The sequence below is a fragment of the Anser cygnoides genome, chromosome 8, assembly GCF_040182565.1.
Source record: "Anser cygnoides isolate HZ-2024a breed goose chromosome 8, Taihu_goose_T2T_genome, whole genome shotgun sequence".
Taxonomy (NCBI): Eukaryota; Metazoa; Chordata; class Aves; order Anseriformes; family Anatidae; genus Anser; species Anser cygnoides.
Genome location: NC_089880.1, coordinates 1,965,568 through 1,981,471, shown reverse-complemented (window position 1 = coordinate 1,981,471; position 15,904 = coordinate 1,965,568). Strand labels below are relative to the sequence as shown.

At 35.9% G+C, this 15,904-nt stretch overlaps 1 protein-coding gene across 10 annotated transcripts in view; it reads left to right on the top strand.

The window, feature by feature from the left end:
• Positions 1-15,904, top strand: part of EVI5 (ecotropic viral integration site 5) — a 77,115-nt gene that overhangs the window by 29,790 nt on the left and 31,421 nt on the right. For all 10 annotated transcript variants that reach the window (XM_067001591.1, XM_067001588.1, XM_067001587.1 and 7 more), the window contains 5 exons: positions 6,008-6,142; positions 8,010-8,150; positions 8,663-8,821; positions 10,420-10,566; positions 14,252-14,347. In XM_067001591.1, the coding sequence (XP_066857692.1) occupies positions 6,008-6,142; positions 8,010-8,150; positions 8,663-8,821; positions 10,420-10,566; positions 14,252-14,347 (678 nt within the window). The remainder of the gene's footprint in view (positions 1-6,007; positions 6,143-8,009; positions 8,151-8,662; positions 8,822-10,419; positions 10,567-14,251; positions 14,348-15,904) is intronic.

Below are 15,904 nucleotides of genomic sequence, written 5' to 3'. Positions count from 1 at the left end.
CTAATGCTAAAAATCTAGCCATTGCAAATTGTCACTCTGAATACCCAGATATGAGTTGATAATGCCGTTGCCTGGCTTCTCATTTAAGTTGGTCCATTCCATGTTGATGTTTCTTCTGGGTACGTGCATTTTTATTTTTTTCTGGCATGGTTAAATTTACTTCTTGCAAAACAAACAGAAAAGTATCATCCCTTGGTTTGGGGACAGGCTTCATTAGAAAGTGTGGGTTTATATGAAGATAGAGCAGGAAAATAACTGCCTGTTAGCAGCCATATGTAGTAAGTACTGTGTTTGTGTGTACTGTGTGTTCTAGGTTGTATAACTTGCAAGACTTCAGACTGTTACTGTGCAACTGAAGTTAACTTTCCCTAAGCCACCTATGCTTGATATCAGAGAGAGAAAAGCAGTTTATGCAGTCTTCACTTGCTGAATAAACTGTGTGTTTGCAGTGTTGATGCAAATATGCTCATACTGCTTCAAATAAGTGGTATCTAAGTACTTGTCTAAAGCCCTGGGTGCTCTAGGTGTATGCAATGCAATTTCATGGAACTACAGCATATTGCAGCTGCTTACCAAATCCCTTATGGTCAGTACAGCAGTCTCTTTACATATCCTGCACCAAAAGTCTGGAAATACTTGCCTTCCCTCATGGAAGGTAGAGAACAGATTCAATATTAGACTGAAAGAAATTGTAACTTAAACTATTCCTATAATACTGTATTTATTACCTCTGTTTAATGCAGTTCAGTGAACAAGTGATACAGCTTTTAGAGTAGTTGTGGGGAGTCACAACTGGGCTGTGACTGTAATGTGTAATGCTGATTTCTATTTCAGCAATTTCTTCTTGAGGAAAAAGCATGAAGAAATTATGACTGAGGAAGTTGGGGATGTTCTAGTAATGTTTGGCAAAGTTTTAGATATTCTATTTCATTGGCGAGATTACAAAACGTTTATAAACTAACTAGGGTTTTTAACTATCTAAATATGATAGTATGCTTAGAATTATATAGTAGTACACTTAGAATGTTTTTCAAGGCATCCTAGTGACTGTTAATTAACTTTACTCTTCTGCATCTTACAAAAAGACCAAAAGGCCACATTAAAAATTCATTTTGTGAATTCAGTTTTAAACTTGCTGAACTCCATCTATTAGTTAATTGATGGTTAATATGTTCAAAGCTAATGCTTTTAGTTATGCTGGGGCATCTTATTAGGTAGCAATGGTAGAGAATCCTGGCAGGTTGACCAGGCATGGGAACTGGTCTTGACCAATGCTACAGATAACTGAATTGCAATATTGGCTGGATTTGATCTGTGAGTACAGAAGATCAAATATATACTGCAGGAGTGGAGAGAAAGCAGTGCAAGAGTGGGCACTTAATTTATGCCTCATTTCCAAACTTGTGTGCTTGGCTTGCAGCCTTGTTTTTTTTCCACTTAAGCATGAGCATGCCTGTAGGAAATGCTTGGTGCCGAGGCTGTAAATTCAAGTCATTATAGAGGGATTTTTGCGTACTAGCTGATTAATTTTGACATGCAATTTACTGTAATATGGTTCTGAAAATAGCCTGAATTAACTTAATGTGGTGAAAGTGTTATGGTTTGAGTTAATAGTTTCCTAGATTCTGCTGCATTAATGAAATTGTAACTGAACTGCTTCCAAGCATGCTAGCAGGAGCAACAAGTGTGAGCAGGTCTCTTGCACCTTGGGCACCACCTAGTGGGAAGCCACGAATTCCTTTCCAATTCTGGTGTTTCACTTCAGGCAGAACCTGATGGTGAATATTCTTGCCACATCCTAATGCCAGTAGCTCTTGACAGTACTCATCGTCAGTATTGCCTTATAGCTGTTCTGATTGTTTTTTTCCTCCAGTTACTTTAGTTTCATTTGTGGTTAGAAAAAATAATTGCATAGTGGACTTATTGCTACATATTATAAATGCCATAGAATTTCTAAGAAGACTAACATAACCTTAGTAAAAAGGATGTGCGTTTGTATTTAAATATTATTTAAGGTTTCTTATATCTGTCCTGTGAGCTTTGATGGCACAAATTGGATGTCTTAAATGTAAATCTTGAAGGGGCCTACAGAGTGTGTGTGTGCACGTGAAGAAATTCGCCCTTACAGTACTTTTTTCTAAGGGTAAATATAGAGATGGGTAGAAAAACATTCTTCTGACATCTGACCCTGGAAGCCCTAATTATGTGCAACTCTTCCTGTGCTGAAGTAATTGTAGGGAGTTTTCAGTTGAACCAGAATGACCTTATTACATAATTACAGAGTTTGAAGTTTATTGTACCATCGTTTCCTGGTGTAAGGAAGGGAAATTCTGCTGTAGTTCCCTTGGATGACCTGAAAATAATGCTAATGCCGCCCTGCGCGCCCCCCCCCCCCCCCCCCCCCCCCCCAAATAGTATATTAAGTCATCAAACGCATTCTATGTATTTCTGAATATATTTTAGGTCATTTGGAAGCTAGAGGTAGGGAAGATGGAGGAGGACGAAGCAGAAAATAGTAAGGTTTGAGATGGAGACTTCACATTTCATTTTACTTTGTACATCAGCTTTCACATCTTTATAACTCTATCAGTGATATGTTTTTAAAAAATAGTGCATAATCTTTACAATTTTTATATTTCTACCCAGGAAGAATATCTGTAAAGCTAACAACATTCTGTAGTGCTCTTAGAATTCAGTGCCGCAGCTACTCCTCAAACGTTTGCCTGAATGGTTTCGAAGAAAATGATACTAATCTATCTTTGTGGCATGTCCAGTCCTTAAATGAAGAAACTTGTCAAAGGCTTCTAGACCTAGTGGGTAACCAAAAGATTAAGAAGGTGGTTTCTTCCTCATAGTGCTAGTGAACCAAGAACTATAGAAAGGAAGCTGTGCCTGACTTCAACAGAATGCAGAAGACCTTGTTCTGAGGTGTGTTAAGAGTGCTGGTGTTTGAGTTACAGTGAGGGCAGGGAGACTGCTCTAACATACTCCTGATAACTCTGCTCTGGAGTGTGGGTGTGCTAGAGTACTCAAAAGGCATTTAGTGTATATAATTGCATGTAATCTGTTGATGACCACGATAATATTAAGAACGGTTATGACACTAATCTCTGAATTTTAATATCTTAGATTTTAAGGAATAATGGAAAAAAATGTCTAGTTTTGTGAAGCCAAGCAAGGATTTCTTTCTTTCAGGAGTAGATGGCTGTAAAACTACTTTTTAAAACTACATTTTTAGTACTTCATATTACAGAGGCATCTCTTCAACACATGCCAAGGAGATGGTGCTTTTGTGATAAAAAGGTTGGGATGGTGCTTGGAAAGCTAGATTCATGTTGTTCTGTCACAAACATTGCAGCTTAAGGCAAATACATAAAAGCAATTATTTTTGGTGCTGAAGATGTCTGTCTTAAAGTAGAAAACTTTGAAGTTGTTTTGACTATAAACTTCGGTTAATTTTAATATGTAAGGATATGCATTTTTAAGAATTAAAAATCACAACTTTGAACTTCTGAATGTTGTTTTTTAAATATGTTTTGATCTTGGTTGTACTTCCTTGCCAGTCTCTCAAGACTAGGCTTGAAGGTGTGGGGTTGTTTTTTTTCTTTTGTTGCAAAGTAGATAAATACTCCTAACATATTCCTTAGGTAGGCTAGGTCTAAAGACAGATTTTTTTTTAAAAAAAAAAGGGTGAGTTGTGCCTGAAACTGGATAAGTAACTTATCTTTTTACACTCAAGTGTTCTTACGGTACCTGTTATTTGACAATCAGACTTTTTGTAGTCCAAAACTATTTATAGTAGGTGCATATATATATTGCACCAAAATCAGATGTATTTAGTTCAGATCTTCTGTTTCCTCTGTTTCCTGAAAAGTATAGGAGGATTCTCTACCTGAAAAACGCACTTTGCATTCATTCTTGTTTCATACCATCTCAGAAGGAGAATCTGGAGCGAGAAACTGAGACTCCATTCAAGTTGCTGTCTGTATCATGTAATGAACTTGTACAAACAGCCAGGGAAGAAGAAAGCTGTTGGTTATCTGCCTCCCCATTTTGCTTCATATGCTACTTATGCTCTCATATCATGTGAAGCAATTGTAGAAGTACATCGTCGTCTACTGATCGTTTTGTATCATCCAAATCAGGGTTACCTCTGCTACTTGCTGAGGAAAGATAACATGCAGATTGAAAACAGTACGCATTAAATCAGTGTTGTGTAAGGGGAAGTTAAATATCCTATGATCTTTGTGTATTGTGTTCCTGGTGTGTTCAACTATACAGCTAAGCAGGATGAACTCGTAACTGTTCTAAATGGATAGCCTTAATATTAGACTGTGTGTTTGCCTTCTAATGCCTTATATGCATCCCCTCTGTTATAGCTCCCTGTAGATGTATATCCTGTGTGTTTTAAGAAATGTAATAAAAATGTAACAGTGAACTTCAGGAGTTAATTTACGTGTTGAATTTTGATTAAATGGCTTAGTTGGCATGAGGAAGTATGAAAATGATAAACTTCCATGACCATGTAGTTGTGTGTGGTAAATCCTTATTTTGTCCTGTTAGTCTTTAGTTTGTGCATTGAAGTTCAGGGAATGTCATACCCTAATAGTAGCGTACAGAACTGAAGAATTCTTGTTAACTTTGTCAGCTGTTTTTAGATGCCAAAAACTAAGTCATTTGCAAAAACAAAATAGAAATAGTTTTATAAAAGTTCATAGAGTATTAAAGTTGCATTGTTAATTGAATAAAACTTCATCTATGAGTTCAAGTATAGTATTAATTTGTCACAATGTAGTTAAAAGCACCAAAGATGTGTTGAATAATTTCCCTTTCAACTGAATTTTGAGGGTAGCTATGCCTAGACAGTAACTGGGCAGCTATGCTTTGGGGATTTCAACTTTGTTTTCCTAAATCAGGAATGTAAATGGTGATTTAGGATGGCATAGCCTGTCAGGCAGGTCTCACAGTCTGTGATGAATCTCAAGTTACATTTTCTTTCTTGAATGACTTTAAATATTTTCTTACTATTCACTGGAGTGAAAAGTTAGGTGGGAGTTCTGAAATCATACTAAGCACTTGTATTCAATTGGATATATCTGTTGAAAGAGACAGTTCCACAAAATTATACTTCAGCAAATGGAAGGAAAGCTCTCACTTTAGCTCTGGCTAATCAACAATCCAAATGGTTAATGGGAATTAACTTGACTCAGATTGTGGGATTTTTTTCCTTCCCCCTGAAGTTTGGAAAGACTGACATTTAAGTTCTGAACTGTTGTCTTATTACTGGGGGAATGTTCAGGTGTGCAAAGCTGGCTGAGGATCATTTTAGAGGAAGTCCAGTGTTGAAAGAACTGAATTTGATGTAGCCTGGGCTTCTGCTATTTGTTTAGAAGGGGTTATACTGCTACTTATGTCTGGATTTTTTCACTTTAATCCACGGGGCTTGCCTTAAAAGAGAACCTCAGAAATAACATGTTTAGTGTGAACAATTAGGAGCCAAGGGTTGGAGTGGATTAAAGAGGCAAGCCAAAGTGATAGTCATGTATGTACTTCAATGCACTTATTTTACACCCAAGGTTATGGAAGGCTTCTGTTGAATCCAAGTCTGAGTAGGGATCGAGAGTTTCTTGTATTAACCTTGTAAATAATTGATCTTTCCCAAGCTTCTTTTTCTGCGTATCACAAAATAGCCACAGATCCTTTTTTAATAGCAATGAGAAGAAAGTATGAGTTGTTGCTCATCAGTACTACTAGGGGTCTAAGTCTGGTCCTATGTGTTTGGCTGTGTGTAGGTGCTGCTGTTTGAAAGGAATAGCATTAGGGCTCATACTGTTAGCAGTGAGGATGGATGTGTTAGTAGGCCTGTATAAGGTAAGCAGTTCTGGTGATCTTAAGGTGGTGTTCCTAATATTAAGCATTTGAATCTTTTTTACTCTAAATCTGGCACATAAAACCCACTTCAAACCATTTGTGCTTCATACTAAATATATTTCTGCAAACTTTGTAGCATAAATGCAGTTCACGATACAGTGAAGACTTTGTGCTACAGCTGGAAAAAGAGCTGGTCCAAGCCAGGCTGAGTGAAGCAGAATCCCATTGTGCCCTGAAGGAGATGCAAGATAAAGTTCTAGAGATGGAAAAGGTAAATCAAATCCAGGCTCTCCTGTGTAAAATAGTATGAGAAATAGAATACAAGTCCCTGTAAGTTTGTGTAGTTGTGCTCTATACTTCTTATATGTTTCCTTGATTGCAAGATGCTCTTCAAAACTGAAGTTAATATAGCAAAAGAAAACATCCAGAAACACCAAAAAACACCAAAAAAAATATATCTGCTTGCACTGGGAAAGGTCTATGAAGAAAGTTCATTTTCTCTTCTTCCTGAAGCCCACTACACTGGAAAACAGATTCTGGTGGAGTCCTCATAATAGTCCTCATAATTAATGTTAACTGTTTCAAAATTATATCCTGCCATGAGCAGTTGTCTTATGGTAAGCTTTGAAGTGACATGAAATCCACAAATAGTTTGGGGATGAGGGGGAAGAAGGAAGAGTTCAATGTTCTCTTGCAGGTGTTAAGTTCTTGAGTCTCTCCCACCTCCTGTTATGGGCAGGGAAAGAAGATGCTAAGGACAGTAGATAAAAATCTCTACTGCTTTTCGGGTGACATCTCAGCTTGTAATTCTCTGTGCTGGAACTCCAGTTGTACTCAAACCATCTGTCAAACAATTTTCTTTGAAAAAACAAAACAAAAAACTGCAAATAGAATAGAAGAAATCGAACTGACCTTACATAAAGCATGCTATTTAGCCAATGCATTAGCTTGGGAAATTGTTTTGCCATGGAAACCCTAAAAAGCTCTATACTCAAGAATGTGGCCAGAACTTACTAGTTAACTCCACTGGATTAATCTCACTAAGATTTCACTTTTTTAATTACCTAAGGCGTTTGTTTGGGAACCTGACAGGCTAGTAGTGTGGTAGTTCTTACTCTACTGAATGCTTGTAAGAATTCAGCATCTAAATGATCTTTTTTCAGAATTCTGTCAGTTCTTAAATTTGGCGGTACTTACAGCCTATGGTTTGAAGCAGATACTAATAAATGGTGTTTGTGTTCATCTTATATATTACTTAAGAAAATCTGGCAACTGTGACGGTACTAAGTATCTACAAAAATACTTGATTTTGCAGAAAACTACTACTGAAAAGTATAGTGGAAAGTGATGAAGTACAGTTCAACTTTTGAGTATTGAAGTCACTGGTGACCAGTGACTCAATGTAGGCCAACTGTAGTTGGGCAGACCATGTCCTTCTTCCTCTCTCTTTTACAGACTTTCATTATTATGTTGTCATCACTGTTTTACTTGCCCCACATCATTCCTGCAGTGTGTTTTGCTGTTTTCTGTTTAGCTTTCTCCAGTCTGTCTACTTTTTCTCATGTTCTTCGTAAACATCCATGCACTTTCAGCTATCTGTAAGAGCTTTCCTTGACTAATTATTGTTTTAAATATTAATGGTTGGTTCCTTTTGTCAACATACCTTTTCTGCCTTTTTCAAAGGCAGATGACCTACTTCCCAAAAACTAAACTTCCAGTTATTATTTTTTCTTGTATGTCTAAATAAGAGATATAAATCTAAAGGTATAACTTCAGTTTCTCAATTGCTTTACTTTTATCAACCAGTTCAAAATCTTTCATGCTTATCCCCATACTGTTGATGACGTGCCAAAAGTAGTGTAGTAAATAATGCTTTTTTAGGGATCCTGTCCAAGGAAATCTGGAAGTCAGAATACTTAAAAACCTTGTTAACTTGTTTCTGTAGTTGATGGTTTGAAGATGCTTAGACTCACTGCATGCAGGAACTTAGATACCTAAGGGATTTTATTTTGTAAGGGTTATGTCATTAAGAAGTTTTGGTTAACAATAAGAGTTATTCCATATATCTTTTTTTGAGTGGGTCTCACCAAGCACTATTTCATTCAAATACATACTTACGAGGATGTTCCTTGTTCCAGAGGAACAGCTCTCTCCCTGATGAGGAAAATGTTGCTAGACTACAAGAAGAACTGATTGCAGTAAAATTAAGAGAAGCAGAAGCTCTGATGGGTCTCAAAGAACTAAGGCAGCAAGTCAAAGATTTAGAAGAACACTGGCAGGTATGGGTAGCAATGTACTGTTCCATTTTTTTTTCTTTTTATCGGTGATAATAAAGCAATAGGCTGAAAATTTGAGATGTGTCAAATAAGAATGAGTGATTATGGATCAAGCCTATGAGGTAAGAAAGTCTTTAAATTAAACTGCCACAAGAATGTTATAGATGGCAGAAAGGCCTGTGCTACCAACCATTCTAGTAGAAAGGAAGTACTTGATCCATATTCCCACTTGCTTAAATTTTAATAAGAGCTGGAAGTAAGCAAAGCTCTCTTTCAGGATATACTTGCAGTTAGCTGACTTACTGTAGTTGGGAAGTACTGTCTTTGGCTTTTTAACTCTGTTCTTAAAGCTAGTTAATTTGCATGGCTTTCTAGTTTGAGGAAAAACTGTAGCACTCTTAGTAACTGTGCACCATACAGCTGAGACACCAAGGAGTTCTTTGAAAGAAATTGCTTAAATGAAATTAGGGAACAGCAGAAAAGATCAGGTTTATCAGCAGTGACATGTTTTTTAGCGTCATCTAGCTCGCACCACTGGAAGATGGAAAGATCCTCCAAGAAAAAATACAGTGAATGAGCTACAGGATGAGCTGATGACAGTCCGATTGAGAGAAGCAGAAACACAGGCTGAACTAAAGGAGACCAAACAAAGAATGATGGAGATGGAAACGCAGGTATGATATTGAATGCTGGCATGTGTGAATTGATCTAATTGGTATCAAATGACAAATATCAGTTACTGGTCTTCACCATCTATGGGTGTGACTTCAGCTCCAAAATATGTCTTGTGTTTTTTTCAGCTGTTTTTCCCCATTTCCCAACTGGTGGATTAGGAGGAAGAATTTAGTGCATACAGTCCAGTTTAATGTCTCTTAGTCTCTTACAGTACTAAGCTTTCTTAATTTCTAATTTGGACTAATTAGTGGACTCTGCGTGAATGTGAGTCTTAATTCATCAAATTGTAACTGGTATAATAACAAGTGCACTTAAGTTATTTCCAATTTCACAAGCCTTTACCTAATTGTTGATTCATATAGCACTGTCACTTTGAGAATCAGAATTACTGTTTACTTCTGATGAAATTGTCTATACTAGACCCTCTACCAAGGGCATGAATGTGATTACTAAAATGGACTCTGAGCAAAATAACTGCATGTTGTCAGTTCCTGGCAGAAGTTTTAACTTTAATGTGCCAAAAAGGAAAAGAATGATCTAGCATTGTTGAGATGTGCAGAAAAGGGAGGAAAAAAAAAAAAAACTTGTCTGCCAAGATCTTTCTTTTGCAACTACAGTATGTTAACCAAACAAATCTGAAAGTGCATTAAAATTTCTAAGTTCATATTACATTTGTGAACTCTCAAATGACTCAGCAGAATGTGTTGTTTATTGAGAAGTGTTTGTAACAGGATTTTGAGAAATCTTCCCATGCTAAATGATACTTGAGGGAAGTACGCAAACAAAAACTTGTCAAGCTTTTGGCAATCCCAGAAACCAGGAGAATATGTAAATAAGTGCTACTGGAGAGAGATGACATGATTGTAAGGTATGTGGTGGCTTACTACTGACAGAGGACCACTTCTTGTTATAGTAACTTAATAAGTTTCCTCTTGCCTTAACTTCTAAAACTTTTACTGAAGTGTTAATACTGTTTCACAGCAGCACTAATGTGTTTTGTTTTGTTGGTTTTCCCCTACCTATTTGGTTTAGTCGGTAGGGGGCATAGGTATCCTGTACTCTGCATTACATGTAGTAATTGCAAGACCTCTAGGTATTTCTCGCTTCAGTGTTAGGCATCAAGTCCCTGTGCATGCTTATGCTGTCCAGCTGTCACTTGAAAGAAAGGCACTGGTTCTCGTGTTGTGTGCTACTCTGTGCACAGCTTCACTTAGAAATTCACTTATTTTTGCCATACCTGATGTTTCTTGGTTATGTCAGCTTGTAGCTGTGATTGGGATGCAAGTTCACAAAATCTTTGACTTACCTAAGCATGAGACCAGTAGAAACAGATGTACAGCAGCATTGTGCTGATGTTTTTACAGTGAATCTTATATTGTTTAAGAACTCTTTAATTATCCTGGCTGATGTTTAAAACTTTTCTAATTGTATTTAGAAAGAAAATTCTGAATGCATTTCCATCAAGTCTTTCTATAGTGACTGATCTGTCAAGTCTGTCTTGTCAGACTTCAGGGAAGTAGACTAATCTTAAAAAATATAATAATAATAATATTTCCTTACCATGCATCTTCTTTTTCTTTCTTGTTACAAATGTCAGGGTCAGATCAATAATAACCATTTGCGAAGGGCAGAGCAGGAGGTTACCAGCCTACAAGGGAAGGTACAGTATCTTTCTGCACAGAACAAAGGACTTCTTGCTCAGCTGAATGAAGCAAAACGAAGACAAGCAGAGATTGAATGTAAGGTAAACAACATGAATAGAATATTTGTCCACTAATGCATATGTAATTTTAGTATTTTCCACTTGTGTTGAATAGTTCTAACTAAGAAGTAAAATCACAAAATCAAAACTTTCTTTACCAATTTGACAGTGTCATCTTGAATTTACCATCTCTCAAAATCATTTGAGGCTTTGACAGAGCTGCTTCTTTGTGGTCCCACAAAGATAAGCTTTTACTTCAAAATGTGGTTCTACTCAGAAAAGTCTGTGTGCAATATATAAAAAAGGTACTCTTCTGCTCAACAGATTCTGATCGCTGTGTACTGTCTTCAGTGACAGAAGAGGTTAATTACTTCAACGCTGGCTATTACTGTAGAACTAGCTTAGGTTTAAAAAAGGGAGTAAAAGTAGTGTTTGAATGGAGAGGTGTACAGAAAGGAGTGTTACGGTATTCATTGCCTAAAAAGTAACTAGCCTCTAAGAGATCAGCCTAAAAAAAATGGGTAAGAAAGTAATGTTTCTTACTGTCAGTGCACAAGAGCTCTATCTGATGCTTGGGTCTCAGACTAATTTTGTAAGTAAATTCATAACCAATCCTTAATACTTTATCTTATAAACTGTGCATACGATATGGAAAAGCAATAAAGGATTAGTCTTACAAGGTTTTTCTTTTAACTTGGATGAAATTGCTTCAAGATTCTTTGAAAATAGCAGTTGTTAATAACCAACAAGTTACTAGTACTGACATACAGTAACATTAGATTTTGAAACTTGTTTTGCAATTGCTATTAAAAAGATTACAGTTTACATCGTCTCAATTTTATAGTGTAAAATGAAATACTACCCATTTGATGTATGCACACTCTCTGGAGTTCTACTGTTTAACTGTTAGATTGTGACCTTTTCTGTTTAAATAGATTTTTTTTGCTAACTGTATTGAAAAGTAGTTAAATTTAATTTGTTGGAAACTACCTTTGTTAAGCATAGCTTTAACTTGTTCCTTTTTCCCTCTTCCTCTGACACTTGTTGCAAGTTGTTGTGACTTTATTCTGCAATCTATACAAACAATTCAAATTTTTTATGGATTTAGTAAGAATGCTGTCATCAAAACTTAAACCATGTTGAACAATATACACAAGTTTAACTGTTCTCCTACTCCTTAAATAGGACATAACTTAGTATTGAACTTAACACTGCTATTTCAAACTTATGAAAAACTTTTCTATTTCAAACTATATGATAGCATACTATTAAGTGAAAAATGAGAGGATATTAAAAGCCCTCGTACTTTGACTGTTGGTTTGTTCTGATTCCTTCCCCTCGTTCTCCACATGCAAGCTACTAGAAGGATGATTTTTTTAGCTTAATCTAAGATTTATGACGAGTTTTCTTTTCTTGTTCTAGAACAGTCTCTCTTAGGTTTCTGTCTCCCCATCTCTATACCCCAAACAAGTTACTGCTTGGGATTGTTTAAGGTTATTTCACTATCAGGAAAGTGAGACTTTAAAATTAAAGTGAACTTGAAGTAAAAACTAAAGTAGAAAGAAGTGTTGTTATGCTTGCTGAGCCAAAATCTTGTGACATCACTGCCTTTTTTTCTAAATTGACTGGGTTTATGAGAAACCAGCGTATCCTCTGACTACTATGTAATGTACATGCGGCAAGTGTGAAGGGCTGATGTCCAGCAAAAACGTTTGTCTTATCTACAGCCCTTCTAGAAGTAGATTCAGTGCCTGTCACTTTATAGTGTTGCTACTGACTTAGATTTGGCTTGATAATAGCAGCAAGGTTGAATTGAAAAGACACTTTTGCTGTGTAAATACCTGAAATAAGGTTATTTAATATGTCACTGATGCAGCAGGAAAAGTCTCAGTGATTTTTCAGGTAATGTCATTGAGGAATGAAGACAAAAGTTAAAAAATATTTAGTGCTACAGAAACTTAAAGTTCTACTTTGCATTTCCTTAAACATGGCAAGTTTGTTTTTCCTGATTCCATTAGAAATTTTTATTTGTATTTTATTTCCCTGCTCCTGTTATTTCAAATTATCTGAAGCATGATCTAGTTTTATTTGTCATTACAACTCTGCTAGGTAGTGAGATTTCTACTTAAAGGTTTATCAAAAAGACATTTGTATTTTCAACTCCTCAGTTCTTCTATGTAAAAAGAGCTAGTCTATTAGTTCTGGAGCTTATTTTCTTTAAATAATAGCTTAAATTAAAACTTGTGTAGCAAGTGTGCATCTTATACCACCTATACAGTAATTGTTTCCTGTCATTGTGTCCTGTGTTATGGATTTCCTTTAATCTGAATGCTGCTTCTACAGCAAGAATTTCACTTCAAACTTTCTTGAAACATAGCACTATCTCTAATCGGTTATGTTAAGGAATTTACAACATAAGATTTGTTCCCTCATCCCAGTCTTGTCTTTCCTCATATCAACTTCTGTGGTAATTATTGAGAACATACCGCGTTTCAGTGATAAAGCCATCAGCACCATCTAGAACGACACTATTGACTCATCTCAGATATTCAAGTCAAACCAAGTCAAAGAGTCATTTAGCTTTCAGTTAAATTCATGCAATCCTGTGGACTTGTGGGTTTTGCTTTGTGTGGGCAATTGTGCAGCAGAATTTAGCAATAATAGCTAAGTTTTGGCTGGCACAGGATACATTCCTCTGAAATGAAATCAACTGATTACAAATGCTGTTAATTGGATACTATAGAAGATGCACTTTCATTACAGCAACCTTAAAAACAAATGGCATCTTTTCAGGTAGCTATCATGGATAAACTTTGGCATGTTAAAATCAGTCTTGATCAAACTGCCTAATGAAGTTAAGTACTGTCAGTTGAAAGCACGCATGGAAGTAACTGAAATACTGTAACTGACTCACAGCAACTGCAGTTTGCAGAGTTCCACGAGTCTGCCATAAAAGTTTGTGTCCCTGAGCCTATTCTGGACAAAAGCAGACTAATTTGTGCTCCAGCTGAAAGTGTTGCTGACTATCTATCCCTCTTCTTCCTATGTGGTTGTACCAAGCTAGTGACAACATAATATTAGTTTTATGTTCTCAAGTCTTGAGGGCTTGCTACATCAGATAGAAATAAGGAAATTTCCTTCTCTTGTCCAAACTCGAATTGCCTGTCACTGTTAAACTTATACCAGGAATCTGATCATAGGTTATGGGCATTAGAATTTTATCCTAAACTGTCTCGCAGATCATTGTTGTATACTGTTACTAAGATAGCTAGACTAAAATGCTTTATTATTATTTTTAGACAAACTTATTCAAATAATGATGATACAAGTAACTTCTATGTAGCTTTGCTATTTATTAACAAAGCCGGAAGTGGAAGAATAACCTGATGGCCTGTTATAATCATGTTGATGCTTTATCTTAACTTAAAAATAATGTTTCTGGAACACAAGACATGTATTGTTTGAACCCGGACGTTTTTGGACCTACAGTACTTTTGAAAGTTTCATGAGTATTAGGGGATTGTAGTTTGGAATTGATAGCAGATGATTGCACAATTATATGGGCTAAAATTAAATGTGGATTCTTTAGAATATGCCTTATCAGTAGGTATGCTACTCTTTGGTATAAGTTTTCTTTGTTTACGTGATTTTGAGTAAATGGAGCACATGGTTTTTAATCAATTAAAACTGGTATTATTTGTTAGCTTTAATTTATTACTTCTTTTAGAGTAAAGAAGAAGTGATGGCAGTACGGCTCCGTGAGGCAGACCGCATTGCAGCTGTGGTGGAACTCCAACAGCATATTGCTGAATTAGAAATCCAGGTAATAAGTGATGGCATTAAATGTGTGACTGGATCCTGATTACTTTCTGTACTTTTTCCTTCCTCCACTTTCTTTCCTTTTTAACTTGCTGTGCATACAAGGCATTGCTTTGCCAAGAGGGATAATACTATCTTGCTGAATGTGCCTCCTTTGTAAACAAAGGCCTTAAATTTATCTTCTGGGCATACTGGTCAGCTGTTAGTAATTGCTTTTGTACAAGCTGCTTGTGTAAGGCAACACTTTTAAACTCTGACTTCTGTATTTGTTTTTCATCTTGTAATTAGTAATTTTTACTAGTATATTAGATTGAAAATTATTATTAAAAAAAGCCCACGTTTTAATTCCAGTAAGCATCCTTATCTGCACTTACTCTTCTGCTATGATCAGTTGGTGGATTTGTTGTAAAGCTTACTCCCTTTGTTTAAATCTTGAAACCAGAAATGTTATTTAATACTGTCATGCCACTGTAGGATCTGAAGGTGCATCCTTTAGCCCCTGTGCTGTTCCTTACACTTTCAGTTCCCTTTGGAGCTTTTATAGTCCCATGAACTCACTGCTCCCTTGATGAGAGAACCACTTATGGGAGTGATTGCTTTTTCTATTTTTTTCCTTTGAGAAATTATGATGGATATACTGTCCTTCATATATACTCTTACACTGTTTCTCTGTCTGAATTTTGCTATGTCTATCTGTAAAGGTTTTCTTGGTTGTTATTTGTAAGAGAATAAGTAGCTTTAAACTTACATTTTTTGAAACTGGCAATGCTAGTGTCAATTTTTCCTTTGAAATCTCCCCTTCACAATGACTTCATTGTACAGTGTCAAAGCCTTCTTTTTGCCTGTGATTTCCAACTACTTAAATATTTTTCAACTCTTTGTATATGGAATTAACTTGCTTCCTAAAACAGCTTTTTATTCCTACATAAGTCTTGGTTACCATTTTGCTAACAGCATGAGAAAAATGTACAGTAACATGTTCTCATCTTGTTTCTGTAAGATCAACTTGTATTATGTAAATGACTGTAAAATAAATCTAATGGAGATTGCATAAAGATTTTTCACTTTGAATATTTTTTCCTGTACTGCAGTAGGCACCAAGTATATTAAAAGATAAAGTAATCACTTCTTTTAATCACATAATGCTTAGATAATGCTGTGATCAGTGCATTAGAAATACTTATCTAAGTAAGCATTGCATATGAATCACTTATCTTCTAGTAAGATAACGAGAGAATAGCTGAGTTTAGGTCAATCTTTTACTCCTGTGTTAGCAATTTATTTTAAAAAGATTATGTTTATTTCAAATAATGTTATTTTGTAGGTGAGAAGTCAGTAGTTTATTTTGAATTATTTCTATTTTAACAGACTTTAAATGCTATCCTGCTTTGTTTGTTTCGCTAGTACGGGTAGCCCAAAAAGCACTGTAGTTCTGTTACTACTAAATGAAGAAACAGTGAATCCCCCAATGATCTGTTTTGTCACCCCATTAGAATTGTATTCATATTTTAATGTAAATACACTTGTTTTCTGTGGTTTGACAGATCAAATCATCAGTGCT